This window comes from Euphorbia lathyris, chromosome 6 (assembly GCF_963576675.1).
Source record: "Euphorbia lathyris chromosome 6, ddEupLath1.1, whole genome shotgun sequence".
In the NCBI taxonomy this organism is placed as follows: Eukaryota; Viridiplantae; Streptophyta; class Magnoliopsida; order Malpighiales; family Euphorbiaceae; genus Euphorbia; species Euphorbia lathyris.
Window position 1 is genome coordinate 14275851 of NC_088915.1, and position 15268 is coordinate 14291118.

At 34.6% G+C, this 15268-nt stretch overlaps 1 protein-coding gene across 1 annotated transcript; it reads left to right on the forward strand.

Moving 5' to 3' along the window:
* The first annotated feature begins 787 nt into the window (after positions 1-787).
* LOC136231833 (phytochromobilin:ferredoxin oxidoreductase, chloroplastic) lies at positions 788-5838 on the forward strand. The gene is made up of 8 exons (XM_066020805.1): positions 788-1078; positions 1820-1936; positions 2977-3071; positions 3416-3509; positions 3611-3742; positions 3912-4016; positions 5394-5444; positions 5531-5838. Exons 1-8 carry the CDS (start codon positions 866-868, stop codon positions 5717-5719), a joined length of 996 nt encoding a protein of 331 aa, XP_065876877.1. The 5' UTR covers positions 788-865; the 3' UTR covers positions 5720-5838.
* Positions 5839-15268: the final 9430 nt, after the last annotated feature.

Here is a 15268-nt window from a genome sequence, read left to right on the forward strand (position 1 = left end):
CGCGAAGTCTGCGAGGTCTGAAACGTGGGGATCTATTCGCAGACTTCGCGAACTAATCGATTCGCGAGGTAGATCCATATGTTTCAGAATCTTTCTATTCGCATATCTTCGCAAAATCATCGATTAACGAAGTAGATCGTCACTTTCCAGGCTCGTTCTCTTCGCAAAGCTTCGCGAAATTATCGATTGCGAAGTGAATTCATGAAAAAACGCAGAAAAAAAATCAGATACTTACATTTTTCGCCCCTTTCACCCCCAAAAGCGACAATAACAATATGATAACATGGGAAGAACGAATGAAATAACGTAGAAAAATCATTTCTTTGATGGTAACAAGAAGAAATAAACCAAGCAACGAACAGGAAGATTAAAAAACCATGGCTTCGTTTTCTAGGGTTGGGAAGTTGCAGAATCAAGAGATGAAGAGAGGAAAAAGAGAAATTCATTGTGATTTTGACTAAATGGCGCAGATTTCGTGCAATTTAAAGGAAGAAAGGAAGATCAAAAGTCTTGAAATCATTAATGGAGGAGCAACTTTTCGCATAACCAAGGAGATAGGGGGAGCGGCGATTCGCGAGTGGTGGAAGTGGGAAGGTTAGGGGTATTATGGGAAAGTCTCACAAAATCAGTCTAGATATGTAATAGGATGAGTAAATGGGTTAAATATGTAAATGGGTCTTCCATTTGACCCAGTTTTGTAATTTTCCTTCTTAAAGATGCTCTAATTAAACTAACTAATCAGATGATTACGTACCCTTCCTTACTTAGTAACCGCTGAAAACGGATTTAGACAATAATAAGCCGAAAGTAGAAAGAAACGCCGGTGGTGTGGTGATGTTGAGAATTCTAAAAAAGCTTCACTTCCATGAACTCTTCTTCTACTTCTTCGTTTAGCTCCTGCTTTTCTCTAAAATCTCAGCCATTAACCACCTTAATCACTAATATTAACTCTATTTGTACAAGCAAGAAGATCAAACCCCATCTGCTTCAAGTTTCTGCTTTCTCTTACAAAAACTTCGTTAATTTTGCTCTCAATGAAGCCAAAAGTCGCACCGTTTTGCTTCCCTCTCCTCTTCAGGTTCTTCACTTTCTCTCCTCTCTTTATTTATGTTTCCGTTTTCAGAAATCGGTTGTTTTTGGCCAATTTGGGTTATCGATTGAGATTTCCTCGATTTTTGAACTGAATTTAGTTTTGGTCTACCATTTATTTCGTACAATGACATTGCTCTGGTGGTCTTGCTGTTGAAAATTTTAGTCTATTAGTGAGTTATTTAGAAGTTAATTTGAGGATTTGCAATATTCTTGAGGTTATAATGATGTATGTTTTTATAGTTCATGAGGAAGGAAGTTAGAGTTTAGTGCTTATTAATTAATGGTTATGTTAATATATAGATGTTATTTTATGATTATTCCAAACAAATTCCTTTGTTGACCAAAAATGGAATATGCAGGATTTTTTAATTATTTTGGGTTTCTGAGATGGAATGACTTTAATTTTAAATTACTTCATTACAGAGAGGGAGAGAGAGAGAAAGAACATGATCTTTCCTTCAGCACGTTAAGCACAGAAAGAAACTTGAAGCTTTTCCATTTATTTATTTTTCCTCTTTGGATGTGGTTCTTAAGCATTTTTCATTAGGTTATACTTGTAGTTGGGCTGCTCGGTCTTAGGTTGAAGATTTGATGGATATTATTGGAGGGTACAGTATGATTAGAAACCATAAGTTCAACTGAACCTTTGTTGATCAGGAAACAATGGCTGACTTACAAGTCCTAACTCGTTACAATTTACATCGATAACACGAGTATTTTGGAGCAGGAAAGTTATAACACCGTGGCTGCAATGGATGGGAAAACAGAGCTTCAAATGCAATCATTTGAAGCTTCCAAGATTAGACTTCTAAGAAGTTTGAGTGTGGAAAATGAAGGAATGCAGGTACTATTATTTCAATGCCTGTTTCTTTTATACATCCTTTCCTCAGTTATTAAGAGTTGCAACTATCTGATAGCTCACTGTTTCTTAGAAGAACTTGTTTTATAACTAATACAACTTCTGCTGATGTTTAGCTCCTTTTATCCGATAGAAAAAACTCCTGCTTACTTCATAGAAGTTAATTAGTATATGGTGAAAATATGATTTTAAAATTCTTTTCATGGAAAAGGAAAGCAAGAACAAGTTTGTTAAATATTCTGTTTCCTTTTAATTAGTTTTACAAGTTAAGGTAAGGATTTTCTTTTTTTGCTCGAGTGTATGTATCAGTTGAAAATATCAACTAAGTGGGAAAAATTGTTGTACTTTCCTAAGATAAAAACCAGAAACTCGTTGATTTTTTCTTCCTCAGTAAATCGGCATCTGAAAATGGAATTTTATGATTTATTGATATCTAAAAGAAGGTCAATACAATATCATTTGTATCTTGGGGAATTTCATTCAGGCCCTGCTTAAGAATAGAAACTAAAAGCTAAGACATCCAAAAAATATAGATGGTTGAAAGGTGCTTACTTTGCCCTTGGTAAGTGTATCAATCTGATCTAAGCTTCAATATTCAGTACTCTCCCAAGCTTGTATTTGTTTAAGGTTCCCAAAGATTTAGCTACTAAACTCGGAAAGTTGATTAAGTTTCTTTGGTTGAGAGTCTAGAAAAGTGGGAGAAAGATCATACAGTTACCAAAAATGTGGGAACCTAGTTTTAAAAAAGGGGTTTAGGTCTCAAATGTCCAGTATCCAAGAACATTTCTTATCTATAGTGTGGTTAGGAAGTTTCTTTTCTAGCCTACCTACGGTTAAACGGATAGTTGTCTAGCTGCATGTGATACTATGAAGGCCTCTGGTATTTTATTCTTCTGGAGTACATTTATCTTTTCCAGGGCAATGTTTTTTAGGAGCATGTAATTTGAGAATTTTATGAAACAAGATACAACATTGCCTCTTTTGAGATTTTTTAATATAATGCCCCTTGTTTAACAAATGTGTAGGTTTTGGATTTTGCCGTGTTTGCACGACCTGAATTTGATGTACCAATATTTTGTGCCAACTTTTTCACTGCTTCTGACATGAACATTATTGTGTTGTAAGTTTCTGTCTTCTGGAACTCATTTTATTGTTTTCTATCTTGAAAAAGCTTGGTTGTGTATTTTTTCAAGCATGTTGTTTCTTTGTTCACCTTCCCTGTTTGTAGTCTACTCCTCAAATGTTCCCATGTCAACTCTTCTAAATTCAGATACTGGATAAAAAAAACGGAGGATGAGCTAAAGCGCAATATTGTTTTTTCCCGTATTCTCTACTAAACATGAGGCATGGTAGCCATCTTTATTTCTCGTTTTGCACCGAATAAGTGAAACTTATGCATCTATAGCTGGAGCTAGTAATTAAATTTCAAAGGGCTTAAACAACTTTTCATTAATTAATTTGTAGGGACCTCAACCCCTTGCACAATGTCATTGATCGAAAAGATTACAAGGAAAAGTACTACCAAAACTTATTGCCTTTAGGTCGCAAGTATGCAAAGGTAACTGCAGTGCTTAGCCTGATGCACTGAATTCATCGTAATTTTGCAATTTGATCCATCTAAAATATCGGGTATGGTGACTGAACACAGATTTCATGCAGCTTTTTCCCTGGGGAGGAAAGCTCACTAGTGAATCCTTGCAATTTTTCTCTCCAATTGTCATATGGACAAGATTCACTTCAAGCCAGTCCAGACATGACTATCTGCTTTCCGCTTTTCTCGATTACTACAAGGTGATTCAACAGATTCTAGCTCATCTAGATGATCTTTTTGATAACATTGTAAACTGATGCATTATATGCTATTTACTGGAAATGAGAATAACACGTGGCAATTACATTTCAAATGGGTTGGAACTCCAAAGCAAAATATCTAGTTACTAATCCTATTTCACTTTCTTAGGCATGGCTCGAGTTGATTGAGCAAGCTGCAGAAGAGACAAATGCATCTCAGATTTTGTGCAACCGAGAAGCACAACACAAGTATCTTACGTGGAGAGCGGAAAAGGTGATTGCTTTCTTATGTAGTCATTGTATCCTCCAACTTATTCTGATTTGGAATTAACATGAATACATGCTTGTAATTCATTAAAATATCTGTGTTCACTTTTTCCATAATTGTCAGGGGATGCCTACGAAGAAGTTTACACCGAAAATGAACCTCTAATTATCATAAAAAGTAAAATGTGGTTTAGATGGAATAAAAAGTGCAAAAGAGTTCACTTCGAATGATGCATTGAAATGAAAGTTCATACAGTGAAATAGAATTACGAAGGGAGAACTTTAGGGTATGCTGGGGGCACCGAGTCCATAGTGTGATATGCTAATCTTTTCATGTGTCTATTTGCCAGTTGTAACAGTGTAGATTTTGTGCATTGGGTCAACTGCTGTTAGAGTTGCAGTTCATATTTGGCTAGTTTTAAGATCTTGCCAAGTTAGAGCTAAATGCAGCCAGCTAGATAGATAAGATACTTAAACTTGTACAAACGGTCATGCCATGTGCAAGATATATGTCAAAAATTATTTTTAGCTAGCCATTGAGACAGGTTTATTTTGAAATTCTATTAACATTATGCTATTTTAGTTATATTTTAGCGTCTAATTTTTATTAGAAAGGATTTCACGTTTCTAGCGAATGATCCAAGGTCAGGGAAGAGAAAGGGTTGGGTTAGGACCTGGTTAGATGATTGCAAGAAAAAATTTAGGACCAAATAACAATGTAAGAAGATAGCTGTAAGCCCCACTTGTATATTAATATGAATTGCGCCAGCTTAAGCTTTTAGTTCAAACGGTTTCATGATATGGTATCAGAGCCTCTTTGACCAAGTGACAAATGAGCCCTTGATCAATTAGGCAATGTAAGGATTCGATCTGCAGGTTTATAAATGATGAAGGGCTCAACTTGTAAACAATAAAAGATCAAGAGGCTCAATGTATAAAAACAAAACAACAAAGTTGAGAAACCTCAGGATCTTAAGCCCTTTAGTTTTATAGGTTGTTGCGGTCCTATAAGGGTTTACAGGTGCATCGCTCTCATTAGCGGACCTGTCTGTCCCGACGAGAGCCTTCCACGCTTTTCACCTCTGGGGGGGATGCGCCTATGCCTACATCCATCACGTGATAGTCAGGCTTTACTGTCCGGACTAAAGTTCTTCACTTCACCTAATTGAACATTCGGACCGCTTACATGAGAATCTCTCATCAGGATGTCTCATGTCCGGTTCTACATATCTCATCATAGCCGAATCTCAATCCTCTATGGGACATATTTGTCGGTTCCCTCTGGGGTGTCATTCGGAAACCCACTCTCTTAATGATCCTCTTCATGGCGCATGCGATAAACATCTGAATGTTATCGCTTTCTAAACTTGTTTGTGAATTGCAGGATCCAGGCCATGGAGTTCTGAAAAAGCTGATTGGTGAAGATCTTGCAAAGGTATGATTGAATTTATATTTGCATAAATTTGTAATCTTTAGACCCAATGGTATGATGTTTCATAGATTATCTCATCAAATCCATAGGACTTGGTGAGGAACTTCCTCTTCAACGGAATTGATGAACTCGGAAACAAAGAATTCTTAGATTATTTTCCAGAATACCGGTGTGAGAACGGGAATGTGAATGCAAAACGCAGTATTGTTGGCAAGTCGTATGAAGATCGTCCATGGGATGCAAAAGGAGAATTCATTGGTAATAATTCTCAATTTTAGTGTATCATAACTCTGTCTTAGCAGTAATTAGTCTTATGCTCACTCTTTCACTTATAAATCTGGAAAATTTTGTATAATTTTCACTAATTTTCTAATTAAGGGATGTTTATTTTGTATCAGTATCAGGTATTACTTTTACTTAGCAGTTGATTTCATTTCAGAAATAACAATTTGTTTTTTTGTTTGATGTGATTCATTCAATGTCTGCTTTAATATTGAAATAAGGCTTAATACACAAATAACCCCTGAACTTGTCCAAATATTGCAACTGCCCCTTCCAACTTTCAATTGTAACAACTTACCCCTCGAACTTGTCTAATTGTAACAATTTACCCCTTAAACTTGTCCAATTGTAAAATATAACTCAAATTGCTGACATGGACTGCAATTGAAGAAACGCGTGAAATGCAAAATCTGCAACGCTCATGGAGTGTGATAATCCGATCTTTGGCGTGATACGAATTCGGGGAAACGCTTTTCCTGTTGCTTCAAGTACGGGGTAAAAAAATTCTCAATTTGGGGTTATGTTTTACAATTGAACAAGTTTAAGGGGTAAATTGTTACAATTAAAAGTTGAGGGGGGCAGTTGCAACATTTGGACAAGTTCAGGGGTTATTTGTGTATTAGGCCTTGAAATAAATTAACTCAAATAGCTTTACAATATGATGTGTTTGCAAAAGAGATGTTAACAATTTAAATGATTTACAATGAGGAATAATTTTATGGGTAAAGTTCAAATAAAACCCCTGTGGTTTCACTAATTTTCAGATAAAGGATTGTGGTTTACTTTTTGTCAAAACGAGGATTGAGGTTTTAAAATTTAACAAAATAAGGACTTTTTCGATTGATACTATTAAAATCACCTTTAACGACTTCAAAAATGACATATTTTAAGAACTACTAATATTCTAAGCAACTTTAATTCTTCAACTTTTTTATTTTGAGATTGTTTAGATGATGTTTGGTAAAGAGAGAGAAAGTTAATGTTTAGAGAGAGAAAGTTCCAAAAAAGATGATTTTCGAAAATCGAAAATGTAGTTCCTTAGAAAATATGACATTAAACAACTTTAATTCTTGAAAATTTTCATTTTCAGGTCGTTAAAGATGGTTTTAATAGCATTAATCCAAGTTTGAAACTTCAATCCTTGTTTTGACAAAAAGTAAACCACAGTCCTTTATCTGAAAATTAGTGAAACCACATGAGTTTTATTTGAACTTTACCCTAATTTTATTCTTAACGTCTAAAATGGTGTAATCTTCTCATTTATACTTGACATGTGTGTCACATTTTATTACAGTGGTAAAAGTACTCTTGGCTGCCAACGTTTAAGGGTAAAATTATATCATTATTATTATTGTTGTTATTTGTTCATAACTTGAAAAATACTATAAGCAAATTTTGGTTAACAAGAATTCTTAATCTAGAAAGATACAACTTCCTTGGTTTTGAGTCCTATATACTCTTTCTTCATTTTCGATGTGAGATTCAGTTCATTCTTGCCTCCATCCATTCTGCATCGGATCGTTACAGGCCCACCAGCTTCCGCATCGTACGTGGAGAGTCGGTTCTGATATCAATTGTAACATCCTGGCCCAATATGTAGATATTGTTCGGTTTACGCAAATCCAACACATGACCTCATGGTTTTAAAATGCGTCTGCATGTACTGGATCCCCACCTTACTAATAATCTTTAGTCACTCTCTCTCCATTTTCGATGTGAGATTCAGTTCATTCATGTCTCCATAGTCATCCCTTAAGGCCGCTTCTTGTTCCGGTTTTCTATTCCAATCTCACCCACTCTGAACTGGGTTTTTACCTATATCCTTTATCAATAACTTTTGATTAATGAAACTAAATATTTTCTTCTATTCTATTGTATAAAATTTATACCTTATTTTTATTTAGCAACGGTGAGATTGTATTCTTGTTTCTTGAATTATTATATCATATAATACATTGTTGTGGCTAGATAATTGGGAATTAACAAATTCTAAGCTTTTTCATCCAAATCGATTCTGACTTGTAAAAAAATATTTGTATTTTCCTCTAATTTATTATTTTGTGACGTTGCCCTTTCGCGTATAACAGTCAATCAATTCAGACAAAAATTATTGTTTATTTAAGAAGATTTGTTAAGTCGTGCATGAGATGATTGCTAATCAGATGGAGAAGAATTGTTGTTTTCCAAGGTTATAGAAGCTAAAAAAACAAGTAGTTTGTCGATGTTAAATATTATATGAAAATTATGGCAATTAAGTAAATCAGTGAATATTATAATAGTTGTCATGCGATTAGTAATCATCAAACACAAATATTTACAAGTTGAATCAAATGTAATTGATTGGTATATGTTAGAGGGTCAACATCACGAAATAATAAGTCTGAGAAAAAAAAAACATTTTTTACACGTCTGAAAAAAAAAACTTTTTTTACACGTTATGGATTAATGTCACAAAATAATAGGTCATAAGGTAAACACAAACATTTTTTATGGGTGCATTTGGATAAAGAGTGCGTTAAATTCATGTTAATTTGATTGTTCATTTTATTTGTTAGGATTAGTGAATCTATTACATTCTAATTTTTCATCTTTATGTTTTACTTTTTTTTTTTTTTTTTTTTCTAAGCCTAAATGAACCTGTAATTATTAAGAGGCATGTCCAACAATGGACCTGGAAGCATCATCATATCCACATCGACTTACACACAACAATAAGGTAATCTCACCCTTTGAGATCTTTTACAAAAAAAAATGTATTTTCTCTCTTTTTAAGATAAATTTTACATTCAATTTTAGTACTTTTTCCTGACAATTTTATTAACTTTGGCATGTCCCCACTCCAGTGCAGGCCAACCTCTGAAGAACAAGTCAATGGTCGAACTCTTGAGCCAACATTTGGTACAGTGAGTGTGGAACCTACTTAGACAATCCTCTCGCAAAAGGTCCTCGTCGGACATGATGGGAATGTCTGCCCAAGGTTCTCGACACAACTATGCTAAGCACCCCGAAGGCGGCACTAATCTTAACGACTTCTCGTTCGCTAGGGAAGGGGGGTCTACACCTTCTGATGACAATGAAAACAATGACTATAAACCACGAAGAAACTCTTCAGCCTCACCAGGCAGATCCTAATGTGACCTTCTCAAATGTCCTAAAAAAGCTGCAGGAGGCTCACATCGAGCCGATGGAAGCTTAGTTGCAATTGTAGCACAACAACCACTAGATATGGGAATATTACCAGGGAGCGATCCCCCACACCGATCAAGAGAACAAATTAAGGCTGACACTATACCTAGTCCAAAGGAAACTCCTAAAAGTAGAGCTTTCGGGAACCATAATATAGCAAACGAGACCTCCAAGCCTACGACAACTGAGCCCTGGGAAGTGTTGTTCCAAAGGTTCCTCGATAAAAGAGTCCTTGAAGGTATGATAGGCTGTTAAATAACTTCTCATACTCTTTTGGCCCCAAGACTAATAAATAGTAAATTCCCACTGCATTAGAGAACACTTCGACTACCCTATTACACTAGGCCAGAGGACCCCAATGAGCACTATGTTGTCTTCATGAGTATGATGAATCTATACACACAGGATGAAATTGTCACGTGCAAGGTATTTCCCATAACTTTGATAGGAACAACATATGAGTGGTATAAGGAACTACTCATAGGGTCGATCAACACTTTCAGGCACTTGAAATACCTCTTTGTAGCATGCTTTGTCGGAGTAGTGAAGGCCAAAAGAATTGGCACTAATTTGCACGATATCCATCAAAGGAGTATTAAGCTTTGCGCGACTAATTGACTCAATTCAATAAGATGGCCTCTTTCGTGAAAATTCTAAATTTGGAATTTGTCACTGACGTCCTAGCAAAAGGCACCAACTGTGAACCCCTACGACAGAAATGTTACATTGACCATCTTTGTAACTTTGAAGAATTAATGGCTATAGGCCAGGCATGACGACATTTAATTCCATACAAACTATAATGAAAGTGACAAGGACAAGGCTCGAAAGGAATCACAATCCAAGGAAATGAAAGATCAGACCAAGAACGAAAAAGACATAAATTAGCAGAAAAGTGAGAATAGAGGTTCTGATCGGTGGTGGCGGACAATTAGAGACCATTTGGCAAGAGGACATGAAATATGGAAGCTCAGACGGGAAGGTTGTACATATAGCCGAAAGCGACTAATACACCAAGGCACCACCTCAAGAAGTCGAAAGTATAAGTCAGAAACCCAAGCACACCTAGTAGAGATACTCCTCGTGAGACCATGGAGCTTGCTCCAATAGATAAATATTGCAAGTTCCACAGAAAATAGGGGCATTGAATGGATGAGTGCAACCACTTCAGCAATGAAGTAGATCGACTCCTTAACTAGGCCCTTCTCCCATGACAGCAGCCCAAATAGGATAAGGAGCCTAGAGGATGAGGAAGTCAGGATCACAGGGCCAAGGACTCTAAACGCCCAAGGTGCCAAGGTGAGATACATATGATACGGTATGGGGTCCTAAATAATAGCAGAACATCCTTAAGAAAATGAGCAAAAGATAATAAAGGGGAATCTTTTTCCATTCATACACTCATTCTACCTCCTCAACACTAGGCCCTGGTTGTCTCTGTAATCATCAATCGTTTCCTAATCCACAAGATCATAATATACACCAGCACCTTAGTAAACTTGTTGACTACACGAGCACTCGAATAGTTGAACATATCCCGTAAGCACTTACACAAAAACACATACCCACTCGTCGGACTCTCTGAGATCGAAGTTCATGTCATAGGAACAATAGAGCTCCATGGTGTCTTCAAAGACCTTAAATGGAAGCGAGAAGTCAAAGCCGAATATGTAGTGGCAGCCATAACATTAGACTACAATGCCATCATTGGCAGGCCACTGTTGGCCAAAGTTAATGCAATCATCAATATACGAAAACTCATTATTCTATCCCATGTGATAATGGCATCATCATAGTAACAAGTGACAAGAGGGAAGCCAAAAAAGTGCATTGGGCATCCTTAGCCCTAAATTATGCTTTGGCAATTAAGACATTACAGCCCTAGGCAAGATGAGAGGCTACGACCCCTAACCGTGATGGTACAAAAATATTCCAAATCAGGGAAGATCGACAACTAAAGATGGGCATGCAACTGTCCGATCCATTTAAAGAGGAAAAACCGACAACCCTACGAGAGTTCTAAGATGTGTTTGCATGGGATCCCATGAATATTAAGGGGATATTTTCGGAGCATGTGACCCATAACCTAAAATGTGGACCTAAAAAAGCCCCCCATCCAACAAAAAATAAGAAATCACGCAAAGGATAAGCAAGAAGTCAAAAAGTTGATGGGTGCAGGGTTCACTAGGGAAGTACACTGCCCTACATGGCTGGCCAATATGGTCATAGTAAAGAAGTCGAACAGAGCTTACAAAATGTGTGTTGATTTCACAGACCTTAGTAAGGTGTGTCCCAAAGACTGCTACTCGCTGCCTGACATCGATTAACTGGTTGATCAAACGACAAGCCACCATGTATCATTTTCTATTGATTGCATTGCAGAATATCACTATATTCCTGTGGATTCGCACGACGAGAAAATGACAGTCTTCACCACCCATATAGACACCATTTGCTACAAGGTGATGCACCTTTTGCTACAACATGTGCTATTGTTGTCGACGTTCGATTTTATTTTTATCAGATTGTATTCTTATTCTTTTATATATATATGATTACTATTAAATTCAAACACGATATAATAATTATTTATATGGATAATTTTTAATAATTGATATCTCAATAACTATTATATTGTACTTGAAATAAGTTTTATATTTTATTACAAAAAATTGGATTGGAAGGAATTCTAGTATGCTTTCAGTCAAATGGAAAGAATGAAAATATGACGATTAAACAAATTTATTCCTTTGTTCCACAAGAGACATCTTACTCCCTCTGTTCCACAAGATTTTATCTAAAAAAAATTCAACAAATAGCTAAAATATTAAATTAAAAAAGATTTCAAGTGCAACTAAAATAAAGTTAATTCAAATAAACATGAATGAAAAATACTAAAATTGAAATTACAACCAAATATATATACTTATAAAATTGAATAGCATGAACAGTGTTTCAATTGAATTTTTTTTCAATTACTTCCAAATTTACCCCTATAACTTATTAGCCTTCCAAATCCCACTTCAATCCACTAATTCCCACTACTGCCTTCCAGTATTTTCATATTTAATTTAAGTTTCCAATTTTACCCTCCTATCATAATACTACTCTTGCTAATTTCTTTCATTTTGAGTACTCACCTAATCGTCACTCTCCAAGTTTTGTCCTTCATTGCAGCTAACATTTTTTGAGGAAAAGCCCTAGTGAGAGAAGGTCTCCCTTCTCTCTAGGGTCTTCTACTCTTCTTTCCTCTTCCTTTCTTGCCGCCGCCCCTCCCCCCCCTTCCTTCTCCTGCACCCGATCCCTTTTCCCTTTTCCCCTCTTTTCTCATATTCCTTGAAAAATATTCAGTTTAACCCAGATCTTACAACAAAGTTCAAAGCTACTTTTATATAGTTGAGGAGGAAGAAGGAAGCTTGTCTTCCTTCTTCCTCCTCCCCTGCATTTTATTTTTTTATGTTGTGTTAGTTTGTTTTCCTTGTGTTGTATCGTTTTTGGATCTGACATATTTTATCCGATCTCTGGATCCGTTTGGCGTGCATCTGTTCGTTATAATCTTTGTTCCTGTAACCTTTTCTGTTGTAGCAAGTGCAGAAAAGGTAGATCTTATCCGTAGATCACTGGATCTACGTGGATGCAAAAAAAGAAGGGACTTAGATCTGGTGTTTCAGACTAGGCCAAAGGATGAAGATTGGACTACAGCTGTTCCGCTACAAATCTGGGGTTACGATAAATATATGGTTCAACGGTCATCTATTTTAGATGTACCTTTTATGGTTGTTTTTGCTTTTTGTAGTTTTTTTCCTGCCTTTATGGTCCATGTAATAGGCTTTGCCTTTATGTATGTGAGGTTTTACTCCTTGCTATTGTCATGTTGTACTATCAATCTTATTATCTCATGAAATTTTAGTATTCCCATAAAAAAAAAGTACTCACCTAATCTAAAACGACACCGTTTATCTTCCCTCCCTTCTATATTCACCTACTTCAATTTTTTTTTTTTGATGACACCTGCTTCATTTTTTTAATCAAAACTTGCTTCAATTTTTTAATTCTCTTTTATGCTTTTTCTCTTGCTCTCAACTCTATATCTCTCCTAAATTTACTTAGCTTTTTCTATCCACTCAAATTAATGGAAAACATTTTTGCCTTTAGTATACAAATTTTTCAAATCATTTCAAAGAAAAAAATAAGATAAAAATGATAGATTTTGAAATATAATTATAATGTTTTTTTTACATTAATTTCAATATATAAAATAAGATAATTTTAATCTCAATATATGTAAAATTATGCAATTATAGGTCTTGATAATAGATCTTAATGCCTCAATGTTTGTGAAATAGTATCAATTTAGATTTAAGGTATATTACGAGCTATAATTGCATCATTTCATAAATGTTAAGGCTAACATTATGTTATTTTTTTTAAATTGAAATTTCCATTAAAACTTTGAGTCTATTTTGATAGACTTATTTCATTATATTATACAAAAATTTACACAAAATGTTCATTAATCCAATTCATTCTCTCTACCAAGAAGAAACTATTTAAAATATTTTTTTTGAGCTGGTAAATTGTGAGATTTCCTTATAATTGATATTTTGAGGAAAAAATATATATACCAAGATTTTATGAGAAAATAATTCGTTACATTTAACATATTTTAACTTTTCTAAAAAAACAAAATTTAACTAAAATTACAATAAATTGCACTATTAAAGAACTCAAGTTGCAAATTATTTAATTAATTTATTAACCAGGTTAAAATTTATAATTCAATGTAACACAATTTAAATTAATTATTTCCCGAAGCGAAGCAAGGGACACTTTCTAGTATAACATAATTTCAAGAAAACTTAAAACACAATCAAATAAATTTAATTTGGTATGATTCAATTTCACTCTAATTCAACCAATTGATCCGATTTCTAAAGGTTTCCAATTTAACATTAAAAAAACAAATTCAAGAAAACACACAAAAAAAAAACAAAATTTGTACAAAATTGATTAAAATCTAATGAAATTAAAAAATAAATCTACATAACTCTATTTTTTTAACATATGAAATTTTCTTGGAATCAAAATTACCATATTTTAGGTCAGGAGCAATTTTACCCCTAACATCTAAAATGGTGAAGAAGTCGTAGAAGAATTTATTAAAAAAATCATTCCACTACGAGTCTTTGCCTTTTTATTAGAAAACTCAATGTTCTTACCAACAATTTTTTTAATAGAAACTCTTCTATTTTCATCAACATACTACTTCTCCAAACCTTTTTTTATGCGTTTTCACATAGTCACCACCATTCACAACATTTTTCCTCTTCTATTGTTATCATACATCAATCTAATCAAAGAAAAATCTTCGTAATCATCAGAATTAGAAAAAGTAAAAGATTTATCTTTGTGAGAATTTTTTTGCTATTTTTATCATTCTGAAACATAACACAAACAAAATAAAAACAAACAAAAAATAACGAGAATACAGAAAAAAATGAGACAACACAATAAAAATAAAAAACTTGATACTCGAAACAAAGACAAGAAGAAATTCAAACGAAAATTATGAAAGAAAATGAGAAAAATTCAACACTAAAAAATGAAACAAGTCAAGAGATCCAAACAACATGAGATCAATACAAATAAAATATATAAAAAATGGCATTTAAGAAATAAAAGTTTAAAGTACAGTTATTGCTAGGGATGGCAACGGGTAGGGTACCCGCAGGTAGTGCCAATCCCAAACTTTTGTCCGTTTATTTTTAATTACACTCACACGTCCCATTATCCTAACGAGTATAATTTTTGCATATCATACCCATCCCATTTAATTCACGGGTACCCACGGATACTCTTACCCGTTAAGAATCAATAAATAAAATAAAAAATAATAAAAATTTAACAAAGTATAAATTTAATAAATCATCCATCTAAAAGTTGAACAAATTTAACTTTAATAAAGTAGCTTAGTGGTAGCACTTAATGGTTGAATAAAAGATATGGATTCAAATCTCACATCTTGCATCTAAAAAACAATAATATTTTTTAATATATTAAAGAGTTATGACACGTATCTGGTACTGAGTATCCTGAGGTATTTTTATACGCGTCTTATTACCCTAGCAGATAATCTCATACCCGTCTCGTATCCTTTTATGCAGGATACGGATTGTGCCGGATACCCATAGATACCGTACCCGTTGTCATCCCTAGTTATTGCGACCGAATGTAACAGTCAATTATGGCATTTTATGCTAAATTCCCCAAATTATAATTATACTCCCCAATAATTGGAGTTTAGCCCAAGCCCATCGCAGCCCATTCACGAGAGCGTTGGCCGTACTTCTTCTGATAGT